The sequence below is a fragment of the Vipera berus genome, assembly GCF_964194415.1.
Source record: "Vipera berus genome assembly, chromosome: 3".
Taxonomy (NCBI): domain Eukaryota; kingdom Metazoa; phylum Chordata; class Lepidosauria; order Squamata; family Viperidae; genus Vipera; species Vipera berus.
In genome coordinates this window covers 34,642,742-34,657,824 of record NC_138204.1, presented here as the reverse complement: position 1 = coordinate 34,657,824, position 15,083 = coordinate 34,642,742, and the positions used below count along the sequence as shown (strand labels likewise).

The window sequence follows — 15,083 nt, the reverse complement described above, 5'->3', positions numbered from 1 at the left end:
ATTTTAGTGCAGAAATTATTCACTGTAAAATTTATCTAGCCTCAGAAAGTATTTATATTCTGCTTGATATTTTAGTGTCTTTTTACATACTGAAATTTTTTCATCTTCCTGTTTCTTACAAAAAAAGTTACACTCATGAACATCATATAATAATGGGAAAAAAGATTCTATTAATTGTGAGAAAATGTTGAAATAACCAGTTACATTCAAGGGTGCTTTTATCTCATCTATAATGCATCATTGAAATTATATATTGTTTTACAAATAAAAATTCCTTTTCTAAAGAGGGTTGTATGCCCTTGGATGACAGGTGCTCTCTTTGGTCTGTCTTTTCCAAAAGGAAAACCTTTGCATAGGTTGCTGTCTAGTAATGCAAGGGAAATATGGAGTTGATTTAGTCTCTGGCATTACAGGTAGATTTGCTTAACTACTCTAATTGGGCCCGGAATTTCCATTGCTAAGCAAAGCACTTATTAAGTGAAACATGTGAAGGCATTGCTTGGCTATGGCAGTTCCAGTAGCCCTGGTTCCATTTGCTAAGTGAGAACTGCATTTTTGTTAGGCAAGGATCTCAAACTTTTGCCCTGCCCTGCCCTACCCCGCTCTGCTTCAGCTTCCATTATCTGCCTATCTCTCTCCTATAGCTTTCCTTTGGGGCACTCAGTACTCTGCCACTGCTGCCTATCCCTGTCACGCTGTGCCTCCAGCTGACCTGCCACAGTGATCATAAATGCAACAGGCTGACAAGTGCCTGAATTTTTATCATGTGATTGGGGAGCCACAGTGAACATAACTTCAAAGATTGGCTGATACTACTATTTGTTCAGCAGCCTCAAAACTTTGAAGGGTTGCTGAATAAATAGTGATGAAGTGAGGACTACCTGCATGATTCCAGCAATAAACACCGAAAGGATTTATTTGGCTCCTTTATTTGTTCTGTTTCCTTGTTGATTTGTCCTAGTGGTTAAACTTTTTAGTAAAAATATCTGCTGAATATACCCCTTACAAATTAAATATTTTTTCTTTACCTCCACATTATATCATTTGACTCTCTGTATGTTCCCAATGTATTCTCATTGCATTTTTTTGTTTTATTTATTGGTAGTAATTTGTTTGCTTTCTATTCAGATGGTCCCCACAGAATTAGTGGAGAAAGAGTTTTGGCGCCTTGTAAGTACAATCGAAGAGGATGTGACAGTGGAATATGGTGCTGATATTGCCTCAAAAGAATTTGGCAGTGGGTTTCCTGTAAGAGGTGGGAAAATTAAACTTCGACCGGAAGAAGAGGTAAAATTTGTTTCTTGACTAATTCAGAATGTAGGTTGCCCAGAAGGATGTGTGGCATTTAAAAGAAAATAAGAAATTAGCATTTAAGGCTTAACCTTTTTACTATTTTACTACTGGAAAAGCTTGGAAGAAAGTAAAACTTATCTTGGTGCTGAAATATTACACCAGATAAAATGTCAAGTAAACACAGTGTGGGGCATATTTTCACTGCTTCTTTAACTCAAATGAGTATTTTCCTAGGCCCATGTGGTTACGATTCAAGCCCAGAAAAATTGCTGCTGACAGTGAAGCCAAATCAGTTTTGCCTGGTGGAATCCAAATGCTACATGCCTCTAGACCTCTTAGTACCATCTGCTTTACTTCATTTGGTCTAGTCAGAAATATCACTCTAAATACAATTTTAGAATGTAGATAAATAATGCATATGGGTGGCTTTAAAAGCTTCTCAAGGATCCAAAGTACTTAGGATTGTAAAGGTTAATATCACTTTCAGTCAGGATTGGAAACAGAATTGAAAGTTGGTACAATATTGGTAACAATTGGACTATAGTACGTTTCTTGAACTATTTTCAAATTCAGCTTTATTTTATTTATAGTTTACAGTATTTTCATATTGCTTTTGAATTACTAAAGCAGTATTTATTAAAACAAAACTATAAAATCGTTAAAGTTAAAACCATAAAACTATTTATTTCACCTTTTATTTAAAATTTTTATATTGTGGCCCATTTATTTATTTATTTATTTATTTATTTATTTATTTAATAATATTTCTATACCGCCCTTCTCCCGAAGGACTCAGGGCGGTGAACAGGGCAAGAATAAAAATACAGAATTACAAAAATTAAAAAAGGATTAAATACATGCCCACTAAAAAACAGTCAATACAATATTAAAACCCCAATAAAACAACAGTAAAAAACCCCACCAATCCCCCATCAGGCCAGGCCGGCTTGTTCGAATAAGAATGTTTTAGATCGCGGCGAAAGGAGCGAAGATCGGGCGCCATCCGGAGCTCAACCGGTAACTGATTCCATAGCTCCGGGGCGCCCACAGAGAAGGATCTCCCCCTGGGGGCCACCAATCGACATTCTCTGATCGGTGGCACCCTGAGGAGGCCCTCTCTGTGGGAACGCACAGGGCGAAGGGAGGTTGATGCCGGCAGCAGGTGTTCCCTAAGGTACTCCGGACCCCTGCCATGTAGGGCTTTAAACACCATTACTAGTACCTTGAATCTCACCCGGAAGACAACTGTTAACCAATGCAGCTCACGGAGCAGAGGTGTAACATGGGAGTATCGGGAGACTCCCAACACAACTCTCGCGGCTGCATTCTGTACCAGTTGGAGCCTCCGGGTGGTCCTCAAGGGCAGCCCCATGTAGAGAGCGTTGCAGTAGTCCAGACGAGAGGTCACGAGCGCGTGAGTGACCGTGCATAAGTCATCCTGGCCTAGATAGGGCCGCAACTGGCGCACCAGGCGAACCTGGGCGAAAGCCCCCCTAGTCACAGCCACTATGTGATCTTCCAAGGTGAGCCGTGAATCTAGGAGGACTCCCAAGTTGCGAGCCCTATCTACGGGGGGTAATAGTTCACCCCCCATAGAGAGAGATGGAATATCCGAATTGACCCGGGATGAAGGTATGCAAAGCCACTCAGTCTTGTCGGGGTTGAGTTGAAGTCTGTTCCTCCCCATCCAGACCCGAACCGCCTCCAGGCAACGGGACATCACGTTGAGGGCATCACTGGGGTGGTTTGGGGTCGAAAGAAAAAGCTGGGTATCATCAGCGTACTGATGATACCCAACTCCAAAACCACGAATGATCTCACCCAGCGGTTTCATATAGATGTTGAACAGGAGAGGCGAGAGGACCGACCCCTGAGGAACTCCACAAACGAGAGACCTCGAGGTCGACCTCTGCCCTCCTGTCAACACCGACTGCGAACGTCCCTGGAGATAGGAGGAGAACCACTGTAAAACCGTGCCTCCCACTCCCAATCCCCTGAGACGCCGCAGCAAGATACCATGGTCGATGGTATCGAAAGCCGCTGAGAGGTCTGAGAGGTTTATAACAAAGTCTAGGCAGATCCAAATCAAAAATTAGTTAAAAGACCAAAACTAAATAATAGTTTTCTATTTCTCCCCCGACCCAACCAACTCTACTTTCTTACTGTGCTGAAATGAAAATATTGTAAGCATTATTAGGGTGCAAGTAAAGTAGAGTGGTATTCATGTTTCACTATCCCAGATAGGTTCCAAAAGAAGTGAAATAACTCAGTGTTGTACAAAATTCTTCAAGGTGCTTCTGACTTCCAAGTTGTATCTAGCACAAAGCTCCAGCACAGTACACAGAAAAAGAAAATTTCTCTTCCTAGGCTTTGAAATTAGGGGAAGGAGGAAAATAAATAGGGAGATATCTCAAGATTTTGATTTTTTTCAGCATGTCAAAAAAAATGATTATTCCCTTCATCTGTATCCCCTTTTCCTTGATATCCTTGAACATCCATCACTTTATCCATTGTTTTGCTCACATATTGAATCTTGAAGGATGTTATCTATTATTTTATAAAGTTTTAAGTATAAATCAGTGATTCTTTATCATCAAGTTAGAAAAATACAATCAGATTAAAAAGTTTGCTGCCTCTTTTACTTGGTTGGTTTATGGTTGGTTGGATTCTACTTTTTGCTTCTAGGAGTATCTTGATAGTGGATGGAATTTGAATAATATGCCTGTGATGGAACAGTCTGTACTTGCTCACATCACTGCAGATATTTGTGGAATGAAGTTGCCCTGGCTGTATGTGGGGATGTGCTTTTCATCATTTTGCTGGCATATTGAAGATCACTGGAGTTATTCCATTAACTATTTGCACTGGTGAGCTTGCAAAAAATGATACTTAAAGATCCCTAATTTATATAGATCATTAAATTAAGTATTTCCTTTTAACATTCATACGCACTATTAATCTTTCATTTGGGTATACATCTTGTTTGTCTTCCTAATTATAGTACATAATTATAATTCTAAATTTAAAAATGCTCTATAACTTTTTTTCCATTATTTGCAGGGGGGAACCTAAAACATGGTATGGAGCCCCAGGATATGCAGCTGAACAACTGGAAGATGTCATGAAGAAGCTGGCTCCTGAGTTGTTTGAATCTCAACCAGACCTTTTGCATCAGCTGGTTACAATTATGAATCCCAACACACTAATGTCTCATGGTGTGCCTGTATGTCACTGAGTTTTTGTTTTTGTCCTTTTACTTCTAATGTAGGATACATATCTTAATGCATTTTTATCACATGGGAATATTTTACATATTTTTTACATACCTATATTGAGGTGTTTCTATAAATGGGTGTGATAGAACAGGGAATGTAACTACTTTTTACTGACTTAATTGAAAATGATCAAAGCCAATATTTTGTTGAGTTTTTCCCAAAGAACAACTGAGTTTAATGCTATATGGAGAAATTGCAGAACCTTTCTATTATGTATGGTTTGCTAGGTAAACGGGAGGGACAGTTCTAATGTAATTTTTTTTCTCTTTTAATATAATTTGTATTAAAGATTTCTTAAACAGATAAAACATAAACAAAAGAAAATGCAAGAAATGGAATTTAAAAAGAAAGGAAAAACAGAGAGAAAGCGCAGAATATAAAAAAGAAGAAAGGAAATGTTTTAAAAAATGAGTTCTGATCTAATTTACAACAAAGTTAGACCCAATTACTCCACATTGTGCATTGCACAGTAGTGTACCAGATGTTAGTTTGCCTATGTATTAATAAATGCCTCTATTAAAACCTTCATGTAGCCTAAGAAAACTAATAAATATTAGTACCATATTTCTCTAGAATAGACTACAGCAGGGGTCCTCAACCCCTGGGCCGTGGACCAGTACCTGGTCATGGCATGCGAGCAACTGGTCCGCACAAACAAGGAAAACCCATTCCGCAGGATGCAGGCAGCATACAAAGCCACGCCCCCTCCGGTCCACGGAAAAACCTCTCTCCACGTAACCGGTCCCTGGTACCCAAAACGTTGGGGACCTCTGCACTACAGTATAATATTCTATATTATACTGTTCTCACTTAGTAAACTGACAAGCCATCCCAAATCCCTAATTTATTCTTGGTTTTTATCTTGGGAAAATGAATTTCTTATTTTGTGTGTTGTAGTTGCTGTTGTTGATGTTATTTCTAATTACTGTAGCTGATTTACAGTTCCTGTCATCACCAAGTAGTGGCAATTACAGCAGCATTAAAATGTACAAAAAAAATTAGATATTCAGCTCCTGTTATTTCTTATAATTAATTGCACATAAACGCTTTACAGATAGTCCTCGACTTACAACCACAATTGAGCCCAAAATTTCTGTTGCTAACTGAGACTGTTAAGTGAGTTTTGCCCCATTTTATGACCTTTCTTGACACAGTTGTTAAGTGAATCCTTGCAATTATTAAGATAGTAACATTAAGTGAGTCTGGCTTCTCCATTGACTTTGCTTATTAGAAGGTTGCAAAAGATGACCATGTGATCCCAGGACACTGCAACAGTCAGAAATATGAGTCTGTTGCCAAGCATCTGAATTCTGATTATGTGATCATGGGGATGTTTCAATGGTCGTAAGTATGAAAAGTGGTCATAAGCCATTTTTTCAGTGATGTAACTTTGAACAGTCAGTAAATGAATTGTTGTAAGTCAAGGACTACCTGTATTTTTGAATAATGCTGGAATCATTAGAATTTCCTGTCTTTTGGTTGGTTGGATGATTCTCATTGACAACTGTTGGCACCAGCATCTGGGATAAAATAAATATTATTTTTTATTGAAAAGAGCTCCTAAAGTGTTTCTTAAAAGTAAAAACAAGACTTATTAAGTGATAGTTATATTTTGTCCTGTGTCGGCTTTCTTTATTTTGTTGTAGATTTACCGAACCAATCAGTGTGCTGGTGAATTTGTGATAACATTTCCAAGAGCCTATCATAGTGGCTTTAATCAAGGTTTTAACTTTGCTGAAGCGGTTAATTTCTGCACTGTTGACTGGGTATGTTGTAAATATAATGATCTCTTTATTTAGAAAATCTAAATGGCTTGTGGTAGGTTTTTCAATATGGATATAGTTTTCTGATATGAATTTTGTTTAAAATATGCTGACTAGATGGATATACAATCAATGTACTAGAAAAATCAGTCCGGAGAAAAAATATCCAGTAAATTCAGAATTTTCTTTTTAATGAAATCAGTTTTTACCCCAAATACTTTCTCATATGTAACCTTAAAAATGACTGTTTTGAACATCTTTCCTGATCCATCAATTCTAGAGGCACTCTTTATTGTGCATATAAAACTTATTTTGAGGAAAATTGTTTAAAGTAACAACGCTGTATACATATAAAGCTTTTTAATTGTTGGGAATGATTGTAAATCATTTTGATTTACATTGCATTTTCAAAATTGAAGCTTTAGTACATTCTTTGTATAATAAATACATTTTGTTTATTTGTATAGGATCTTAGAAGAGTTTATTAGCCTTTTTATTCTTAGTCTAAGGAACTGCATTAAATTAACATTTTCTTCAGTCAACAGCTTTCAACAATGGATAACATGTTGCTTACCTTAGAACATAGAGAAACTATATTTGCTCTCATTTCTTGTTTAGTTGCCTTTGGGTCGTCAGTGTGTAGAGCACTACCGCTTATTAAACCGCTATTGTGTGTTTTCTCATGATGAGATGATATGTCGAATGGCAGCCAAAGCAGAAACTCTTGATGTGGTGGTAGCTTCTACAGTTGAAAAAGATATGGCTATTATGATTGAAGATGAAAAGACTTTACGGGAGACTGTGCATAATCTGGTAAGTTTTTGGGAGGTACATGTAGAATTGTGAAATAATTTTAAGCTTAAACTGATAGCTTTATTATTTATTTATTTGTATTCTGCCTTTATTATTTTTATAAACAATTCAAGGTGGTGGACACTATACCATTTCATTTCATATATCCCAGCTAGTGAGAGGACAGAGGCAACCTTTGGAATGAGGTTCTCCTAGAGATCCAGATACTCTGACCCTGGTGGGGTTCCAGATCACGGTCTTTTCCCAGGCTTTGTGCATGATATTTTTGTTGTTGACCAAATTCACCATGTTGTTTATTGTTGTGTGTTTTAACTTTTTATGGCGTTTTAGTTTTTTTTATGCTGTGAGTTGCTCACAGTCCATCTGTTTATATTTATTTGCTTGTTTAAATCCTGTCTTTATTATTTTTGCAAATAAGAGGCAAAATCTAAATTGAATAAATAAAAAATAAATGCAGTATGAATTATTTTTGACTAGAGCTTTAAAATGTCTGGCCATTAAGATAGCATTATTTTTTAAAAGTTATTTACTTACTAATTTGGGTATCCTCATGCATTAGAAAGGCTAATTCTACCTGGAACTGGCAACCTTGAAGAAAATCAAGTCCCACTTCATATAAAGGTAAAGGTAAAGGTAAAGGTTCCCCCGCACATGCGTGCTAGTCGTTTCCGACTCTAGGGGCCGGTGCTCATCTCCGTTTCAAAGCCGAAGAGCCAGCGCTTGTCCGAGGACGTCTCCGTGGTCATGTGGCCGGCATGACTAGACGCCAAAGGCGCATGGAACGCTGTTACCTTCCCACCGGAGTGGTCCCTATTTTTCTACTTGCATTTTGATGTGCTTTCGAACTGCCAGGTTTGCAGAAGCTGGGACGAGTAACAGTCGCTCACTCTGCTATGCGGCACTCGGGATTCGACCCGCCAAACTGCCGACCTTCTGATCGACAAGCTCAGCGTCCTAACCCACTGAGCCACCACGTCCCTCCACTTCATATAGAGCTACATAAATAATAATCAGCAAACTGGGAACCTATAACAAAGATGTAATGTGACCTTTCTTCCCACAAACCACCTATTTAGGAACTGTAAAACCTTTCCAATATCTTTCCTGTTCCTCACAGAGGAACATTGTGATTATATGGAAGACCATTGAAAGATCCAGTAGCATAAGAAGTAGTCACATAATCTTCATCTAAATCCTGCCCTAGATCACTCATAAGAGTGACCATTTGCTTTCCATCACATGTCTAGTTCTGATTTCTGATTGCCAAGGGTTTAAAAATCTGCTTTATCTATAGACCTTTCTACTTGATACTCCACCTTATTCTCAGTAATCTTCCTCAAAAATGGGAGGTGGGGCAGTATTGTTACTCTGTTGTTAAATTTTTATCCTATATGTTATTTTTTTGTTGAATTCAAGCTGGCAAATACAACAACCCTGTGAGGTGGATTGGGCTGAGAGAGACCTTGTCTTTCCAAGACCTGTCCACTTCACCAAGATTCACAGGATCAATAGGTTCCTAGGGTAGCATGATAAGACATCACTTCCTACTGTGACACCTTCAACAGTATGCCCCTTCCACTCATGTAGGACAGTGCCTTTATTCTACAGATGACAAGCTGCTTTATACTACCTACATTTCCTATCTTACACTTTCACCAGCACCTCCATCCTAAGGCACTCCCATATATCCTTTCCTCTGTCCCATCACTCAGGTTTGAAAGCAAGATCGCCCAACCATCTTTTACAATGGGAAAATGTTTCCCCTTTTTCACTGTCTCCCAACATCTAAACTTGAACTTGAAATTCCCTTCTCTTCCAGTTCTTTATCTTCCTGCTTACCACCCCAGTGCTCTGAACTGCAGTTGCTTGGCCACCACAAGTCTGAACCAATCCCCATCAGATGGATTTCATTTCCACAATCTTATGTCTAACTATGTCAATCTGAATCCTAGTCAGCCTGGCTACCAAACACCGCCCTCTGATCTTTTTGATTTATTTAGCTGGGTAACTTGCAACAATATTTCTTACACTTCCTTCTGTTTTGGAGATCCAACAGAATTATCAGTGGCTGCTCTGTCTCTCTGCCATAGTTTTGACTTTGCCTCATGTTTATCTTGCTGGTCTCTGGTTGGAATCTGTGAATACATGTAACAACACATTCTTAGTCCTTAAGTGCTGCACGCCATGACTTCCTTCCTCCAATGCAGCATGATTTTACATACTTTAACTGTGTTTCCTTCACAGCAAATGAATGGTTGTAAGTCAAGCACAATCTGCAGTACGGTTTTTATCCTATTTTTGCTTGTGGCCCCCTTTGGAGTCTCATTTATTTATATAACTCCCTTATAATCACTGTTGACTGAAAAATCGTAACTAAAAATTAGAAATTTGGCATGGTTCATATTAAGAACCACTGATTTAAAAGCAAGAGTTTTTACTCCATTGCTAAGCACATTGATTTGTGCTTTAAATTGTAAGCCGCCCTGAGTCTTCGGAGAAGGGCGGGATATAAATGGGATTAAAAAAAAAGAGTGAAAACTTAAGGAAAGCAATTTTGGCTAAGGATTAAACAAAAGTTTTCTTATTGAGCCTATATACAAAGCACCTATGTAATCTGTTGGCTAATGTTGGAGATAATAAAGATTATCTTGTACTGAAAGTTCTGCAGTGAACAAAATGTGGATTTGATTAGGAATGTCTGTTCCAACCCTGATTATATAATTCCTTATTGATATAATGGCTATTCTGTGAATTGTCTGTTACAGGGTGTTACTGAATCAGAAAGAATGAATTTAGAAATGTTGCCCGATGATGAACGACAGTGCATAAAGTGTAAAACCACTTGCTATATGTCTGCAGTCTATTGTAGTTGTAACCCTGATTTATTAGTATGCTTGTATCATGTAGAAGATCTCTGTACATGTCCCATATATCAATATAAAATGGGGTAAGTGTATTGCTTCATTATGACAACTAAAAATATTTAAAATATCTTAAAAACTTTTTAAAATATTATGCACATAAATCCCACATGCATCTTAGTTAAATCTCACATGCATTTTAGATAAATCTCACATAAATCTTTGGTTAACTAATCATTTAAAAAGGAAAGGGAAGAGGTATTTCCAGTATATTCTGAAAATATCTTTCTGTTTGACTCTGATAAGAAATTATTTGGGTTTTTTTTGGCTTATACCAAAGTCTGTAGGTAATAAATAACTAGCTGGTTTTAGTAAAAAAAAAAGTAGAAAAAAATGAATTGTTATATTTATAGTATTGTGATTTTTTTTCATAATCTTATTTCTGTGTTTTGTCTCTTTATTCTGTTTCATGAAATTCTCTTTTTACAGTACAATTTACTATAAATTACATATGATAGTGGAAGAACCACCAATTCACTGTTGTAATTTATTAGAAGAAAATGTAAAAAAAATCAGAATTGGTGGAAGGAAAAGCCAAATCCTTCCTTTACCATTCTCCCAGGGATTGTTTTTACAACTTTCTCTTGTTGTAAAAACAACTGTGATCTTTTTACTTGGAGTTGTTGGGGGAAACATGGTAAAGGCAGGAAGTACAGTACAGGCAAATAAATACTGGATAGGATTCAGCAAAGGTTATATCTGCAGCAGCCATGTCTTGTTTATGTCCTAATATAGCTTCGACCAGCAGAAGACTTGTTACTTTATCTGAAATGGATCAAGCTTGATATTGAGGTCAAAAGCAAAATTTTGTATCTTGTCACATGATTTCCCAATCAGAAAGTTTTATAAATTAAAATATGTAAATTTGACATAACATTAGAAATTTTGTTACTCTTAATAACCTATAGACTGAGGCAAGCAAACAGCCCATTGTAGAACTAAACTAGGTGAAGAAATAACAGATTTGCTGCCCTTTGCAACAGCTACATAATTATTATTATAGCATAGTAATGTATTTCATGCTGTTGTATGCATTGCAGCAGTATATTTTTATTAAAGGCACAATATTTTATTTAGAATTTATAAATAATTGTTTGAACTCTATAATACCTCCAGGTATCGATATACAGTGGATGAACTGTATCCAATGATGAATGCACTTAAGCTGCGGGCAGAATCTTACAATGAATGGGCTTCTAATGTCAATGAAGCTTTAGAGGCAAAAGTTAATAATAAAAAAAGTATGTATCTCTTATATTTTTGGCACTGTAGCACTGGTCTATAAGGAGAAAGCCACGGAAATGAAATTAACTAGAGTTTACCAGAATTGGGTCACTAAAAAGGAAAATTAAGTCCTGAGTATTAATTGGCTCCAGTTTCCAAGATACAGCTTCAGGTCAAAACTGCATCAAAATAATTAAAAAGTACGAGAGGGATGTGTGATTATGCTCTATAACGTTTCTACCAAATGGTGATGTAGAAATGAAAATGGTGCCACACCAATCATTATAAATTTATCTTTTTATTGATACCAATAACATAACTTTCCATTCATTTATTGGTTTTTCATGTAACATTTTCATGCTTTTTCACTCTGCAAGAGGTTCCACTGTTGTAATCTGGAGCCCAGTAGCTCTGCCTTACTCTTAGGCAATTCCAAATCCCTGACCAGGTAATTTAGTTCACTCTGGGTCCACTGACATAGACGGCTCCAGATTAGCTGCATCCTGCTCATCGTCTTTATCATCATCTGAGTCTAGAGAGTGAGATTTTGGTGGATCTGAAATTGGCAAATCCTCACCATGGGGTACAGGACGCAGTGTGGATGGAATGTTTGAATATTCCACAGTCCACTTCTTCTTTCTTCAGATCCCTTTTACATTTGGGGGAACCATGCAAAAATAGCAGTCACTACTAGGATTGTTGGGTTCCCTCCACAACATTGGGATTGTGAAAGGCATGGACTTTTTCTTCTTGTTTAGCCAATGATGCAAATAAGTTGCACATGTAAGCCATGATAATGAGAGGTCTAATTCTTGTCCTGATCCCCTATTTTGCATCCAAAATATAATTTGTATGCCTTTTTACCACTGTCGTCATATTGCACTTTTGAGATGCAAATGTAACCTCAACACAACTGTAGCAGAAGATATCTGCATTGTTTACACAATTTTGAGACATCCTGGCTTCTGAGGGAAAATATCACACAACTGTTCCTTGGAAATGTTAGGCAATGACAGTTTCACAAGCCACCAGAAATAACTATATGATGCATAGGTCTGACCAAGTTATATGTGCCTTGCAATAAAAGAATAAATTACAGTTAGATAATAATCTTTAGTCTCAAAGTGAAGATAAATTTATACACTTCCATGTGGTACCATTTTCATTGTTCTACCGTACTTTGTCAAGAAGTTATGAGGCATCATGATCATGAGACACCTCTCCCTTGCAGGCAAATATACTCGCCTGTGTATAAATCTTTACTGTGAAATATCTTGAAAACGTTAGCCAACCAGCACCTTTACCACCTGTTTATTAATTCATCTAATCAAAATATGTAAGAATTAACACATTTTATCTTGGAGGCCAATAATTTCCCAAAATTCGTAGACCAGTGTAGTTAAACATTACGAGATTGCTTATCCAATCATATTCATGTTTATTCTGTTGATCTTCAACAACCTAGTCATAATATATAAGATTACAGCTAAATAAGCAATCATAAATATTATTTTTTATTTATGCTAACTATATCTGTTATCTTTCAACTGGGTGATGTACAAGAATGGAGTAAAAGCAAATCATGTAAATAATAAAGATGCATGAGAAATTTCTGTATATGGAGGACTCATCCGTCAACAGTTGGCATATAAAATCAGTAAATAAACAGAATAAAAATCATCCAGACAGGGCTAAATGCTCATTGAAAAAGGAAAGATACCCTGAACATAAGCAAAGACATGTCTGAGCATCTAGTGATAACATTCCATAAACCAGACCCTGCTAGAGAGAAACGCTGCTACTTCAATCAAGAATGTTTCAAGAAGAGATTCTCAGCAGGCCTTCTCAAAATGTTCAAAGTTGATGGATAGAATTGTCTGTACAGAAATGATGCCTAATATAGCTCTGTGCTATAGGAATGTGCAATAATGTCATAATAAAAATTGACATTTTTTAACTAAAATTGTTATCCTCCTAAAGGTCTCATGAATTTCAAAGCTTTAATTGAAGAATCAGAAATAAGAAAGTTTCCAGACAATGATTTATTGCGACATCTCCGATTAGTTACTCAGGATGCAGAGAAATGTGCCTCTGTTGCACAGCAACTCCTTAATGGCAAGAGGCAAACAAGGTATGGTTTTTGTGAGTAGTTTTACATTCCTGTGGTCTTTGTTTGGAAACACTATGTCTCACAGTTACTGTTGGTACTGAAACTTGCTTATGTGTACACCTATCGAGCAGTTTCCTTTCAAAGTAACATTATGCAATGCACAAAAGAGTAAGAAGTAAACCAAAAAAATCAGGCATAATATTAGAAAAAAAAGGAAATTTCCACCAAATGCATACATAACTTCATATATTACCTTTTGTTTTTAATTTTCTCACCTTTTTGAGGATTTCATTCATCCACAACGTTACTTATTCCTTTCTACCCATTCATTGTTCCTTCTTGCATTGCCACTTCGTTAGGATAACAAAATGAATAAAATGTCTTGAATAGGCAAAAAAAGTCCATATAAGTAATCTTTTAATCTAATCCAAAGTATTTATACAACATTGAATAATGTTGCTTTTGCTGCTTCCAATTGGTAATCCTGACCAAGACAACAACAAGACCCATTTAAAAATTGTTTTCCAAATGAAAGCAACTTATTAAACACCCAACAGGCAACAATGCAAAGCTTTTTTAAGTCTTCAGTGAATTCACTGAATTAACTTCATTCCCTTCTTCATAGATTTAATAGCATCTTGGGAGAATATAAAAATTTGTAACTGCATTTTGCTGAAAGATATTTTAACTACTATATGCATGGCAGCATGTGTGGATGGGCGGGTGTGGGTGCTTGCACGCGTGTACACACACACACACACACACACACACACACACACACACACTGCTTTGGAAAAGAAAATGCCTTATGCATTTGATAAAATGTTTCAATGGTCTTGGATTTCTCTAACTGCAATTGGACCGATCAGAATTACTTCTTACATATCTCACATATCTCTAAGTCTTCTCCTACCACCTCAGCTTAAAGTAAGATAGTATGTACAATTTGTGCAGCCCTATGTGGCATTCAATATAACTGCACATAAAATTTGGGTGATTTATATCAGTACCTTGGGTTTAGGATCTCAGGCTAGTGGACACCAGGGCCTAGCTGAACTGGTGCAGAGAACTTGGTGAACAACCTGCCTCCAAAAGCTGTGAATGCTCCAACACTGGAAGTTTTTAAGAAGAGACTGGACAACCATTTGTCTAAAATGGTATAGGGTTTCCTGCCTGAGCAGGAGGTTGGACTAGAAGACCTCTAAGGTCCCTTCCAATTGTTGTTTATTGTTGTTGTTGTTATCTAAGTGCGGTCTTCAAAGGAAGCCATGATGTTTGAGGAGTTGTATGCAAAGTTTTCAGGAATCACATATTGTGCATTCCTGTTCTAATTGATGATGACATGACAGCAGAATTGGATTGCTAGCATAGAAAGCATGGTCCATAAAAATCTATTCACATGATTATGATTCGATGGATGTCTGGTTTGAGAAAAATACATATTAGCAAGTATTCTTTTAATATGTTAGTTAAATAAAGATGAAATAAGATGAATGTATTTAATGTACCCTTTGGCAGTATAAAACATTTCTGTGTCATTGCAGATACCGGTCTGGAGGAGGAAAATCTCAAAATCAGCTGACTGTGAATGAACTCCGCTTATTTGTTAGACAACTGCATGCTTTACCATGTGTCCTTAGCCAAACAACACTACTGAAGGTAACTTGGAATTATAAATGGAATA

The 15,083-nt window shown here is 36.9% G+C and overlaps 1 protein-coding gene across 3 annotated transcripts in view; it reads left to right on the top strand.

The window, feature by feature from the left end:
- Positions 1-15,083, top strand: part of KDM5B (lysine demethylase 5B) — a 63,783-nt gene that overhangs the window by 35,772 nt on the left and 12,928 nt on the right. For all 3 annotated transcript variants that reach the window (XM_081326059.1, XM_081326060.1, XM_081326058.1), the window contains 9 exons: positions 1,129-1,287; positions 3,979-4,160; positions 4,354-4,516; positions 6,215-6,334; positions 6,950-7,144; positions 9,910-10,091; positions 11,182-11,306; positions 13,270-13,420; positions 14,944-15,058. In XM_081326059.1, coding sequence (XP_081182185.1) covers positions 1,129-1,287; positions 3,979-4,160; positions 4,354-4,516; positions 6,215-6,334; positions 6,950-7,144; positions 9,910-10,091; positions 11,182-11,306; positions 13,270-13,420; positions 14,944-15,058 — 1,392 coding nt within the window. The remainder of the gene's footprint in view (positions 1-1,128; positions 1,288-3,978; positions 4,161-4,353; positions 4,517-6,214; positions 6,335-6,949; positions 7,145-9,909; positions 10,092-11,181; positions 11,307-13,269; positions 13,421-14,943; positions 15,059-15,083) is intronic.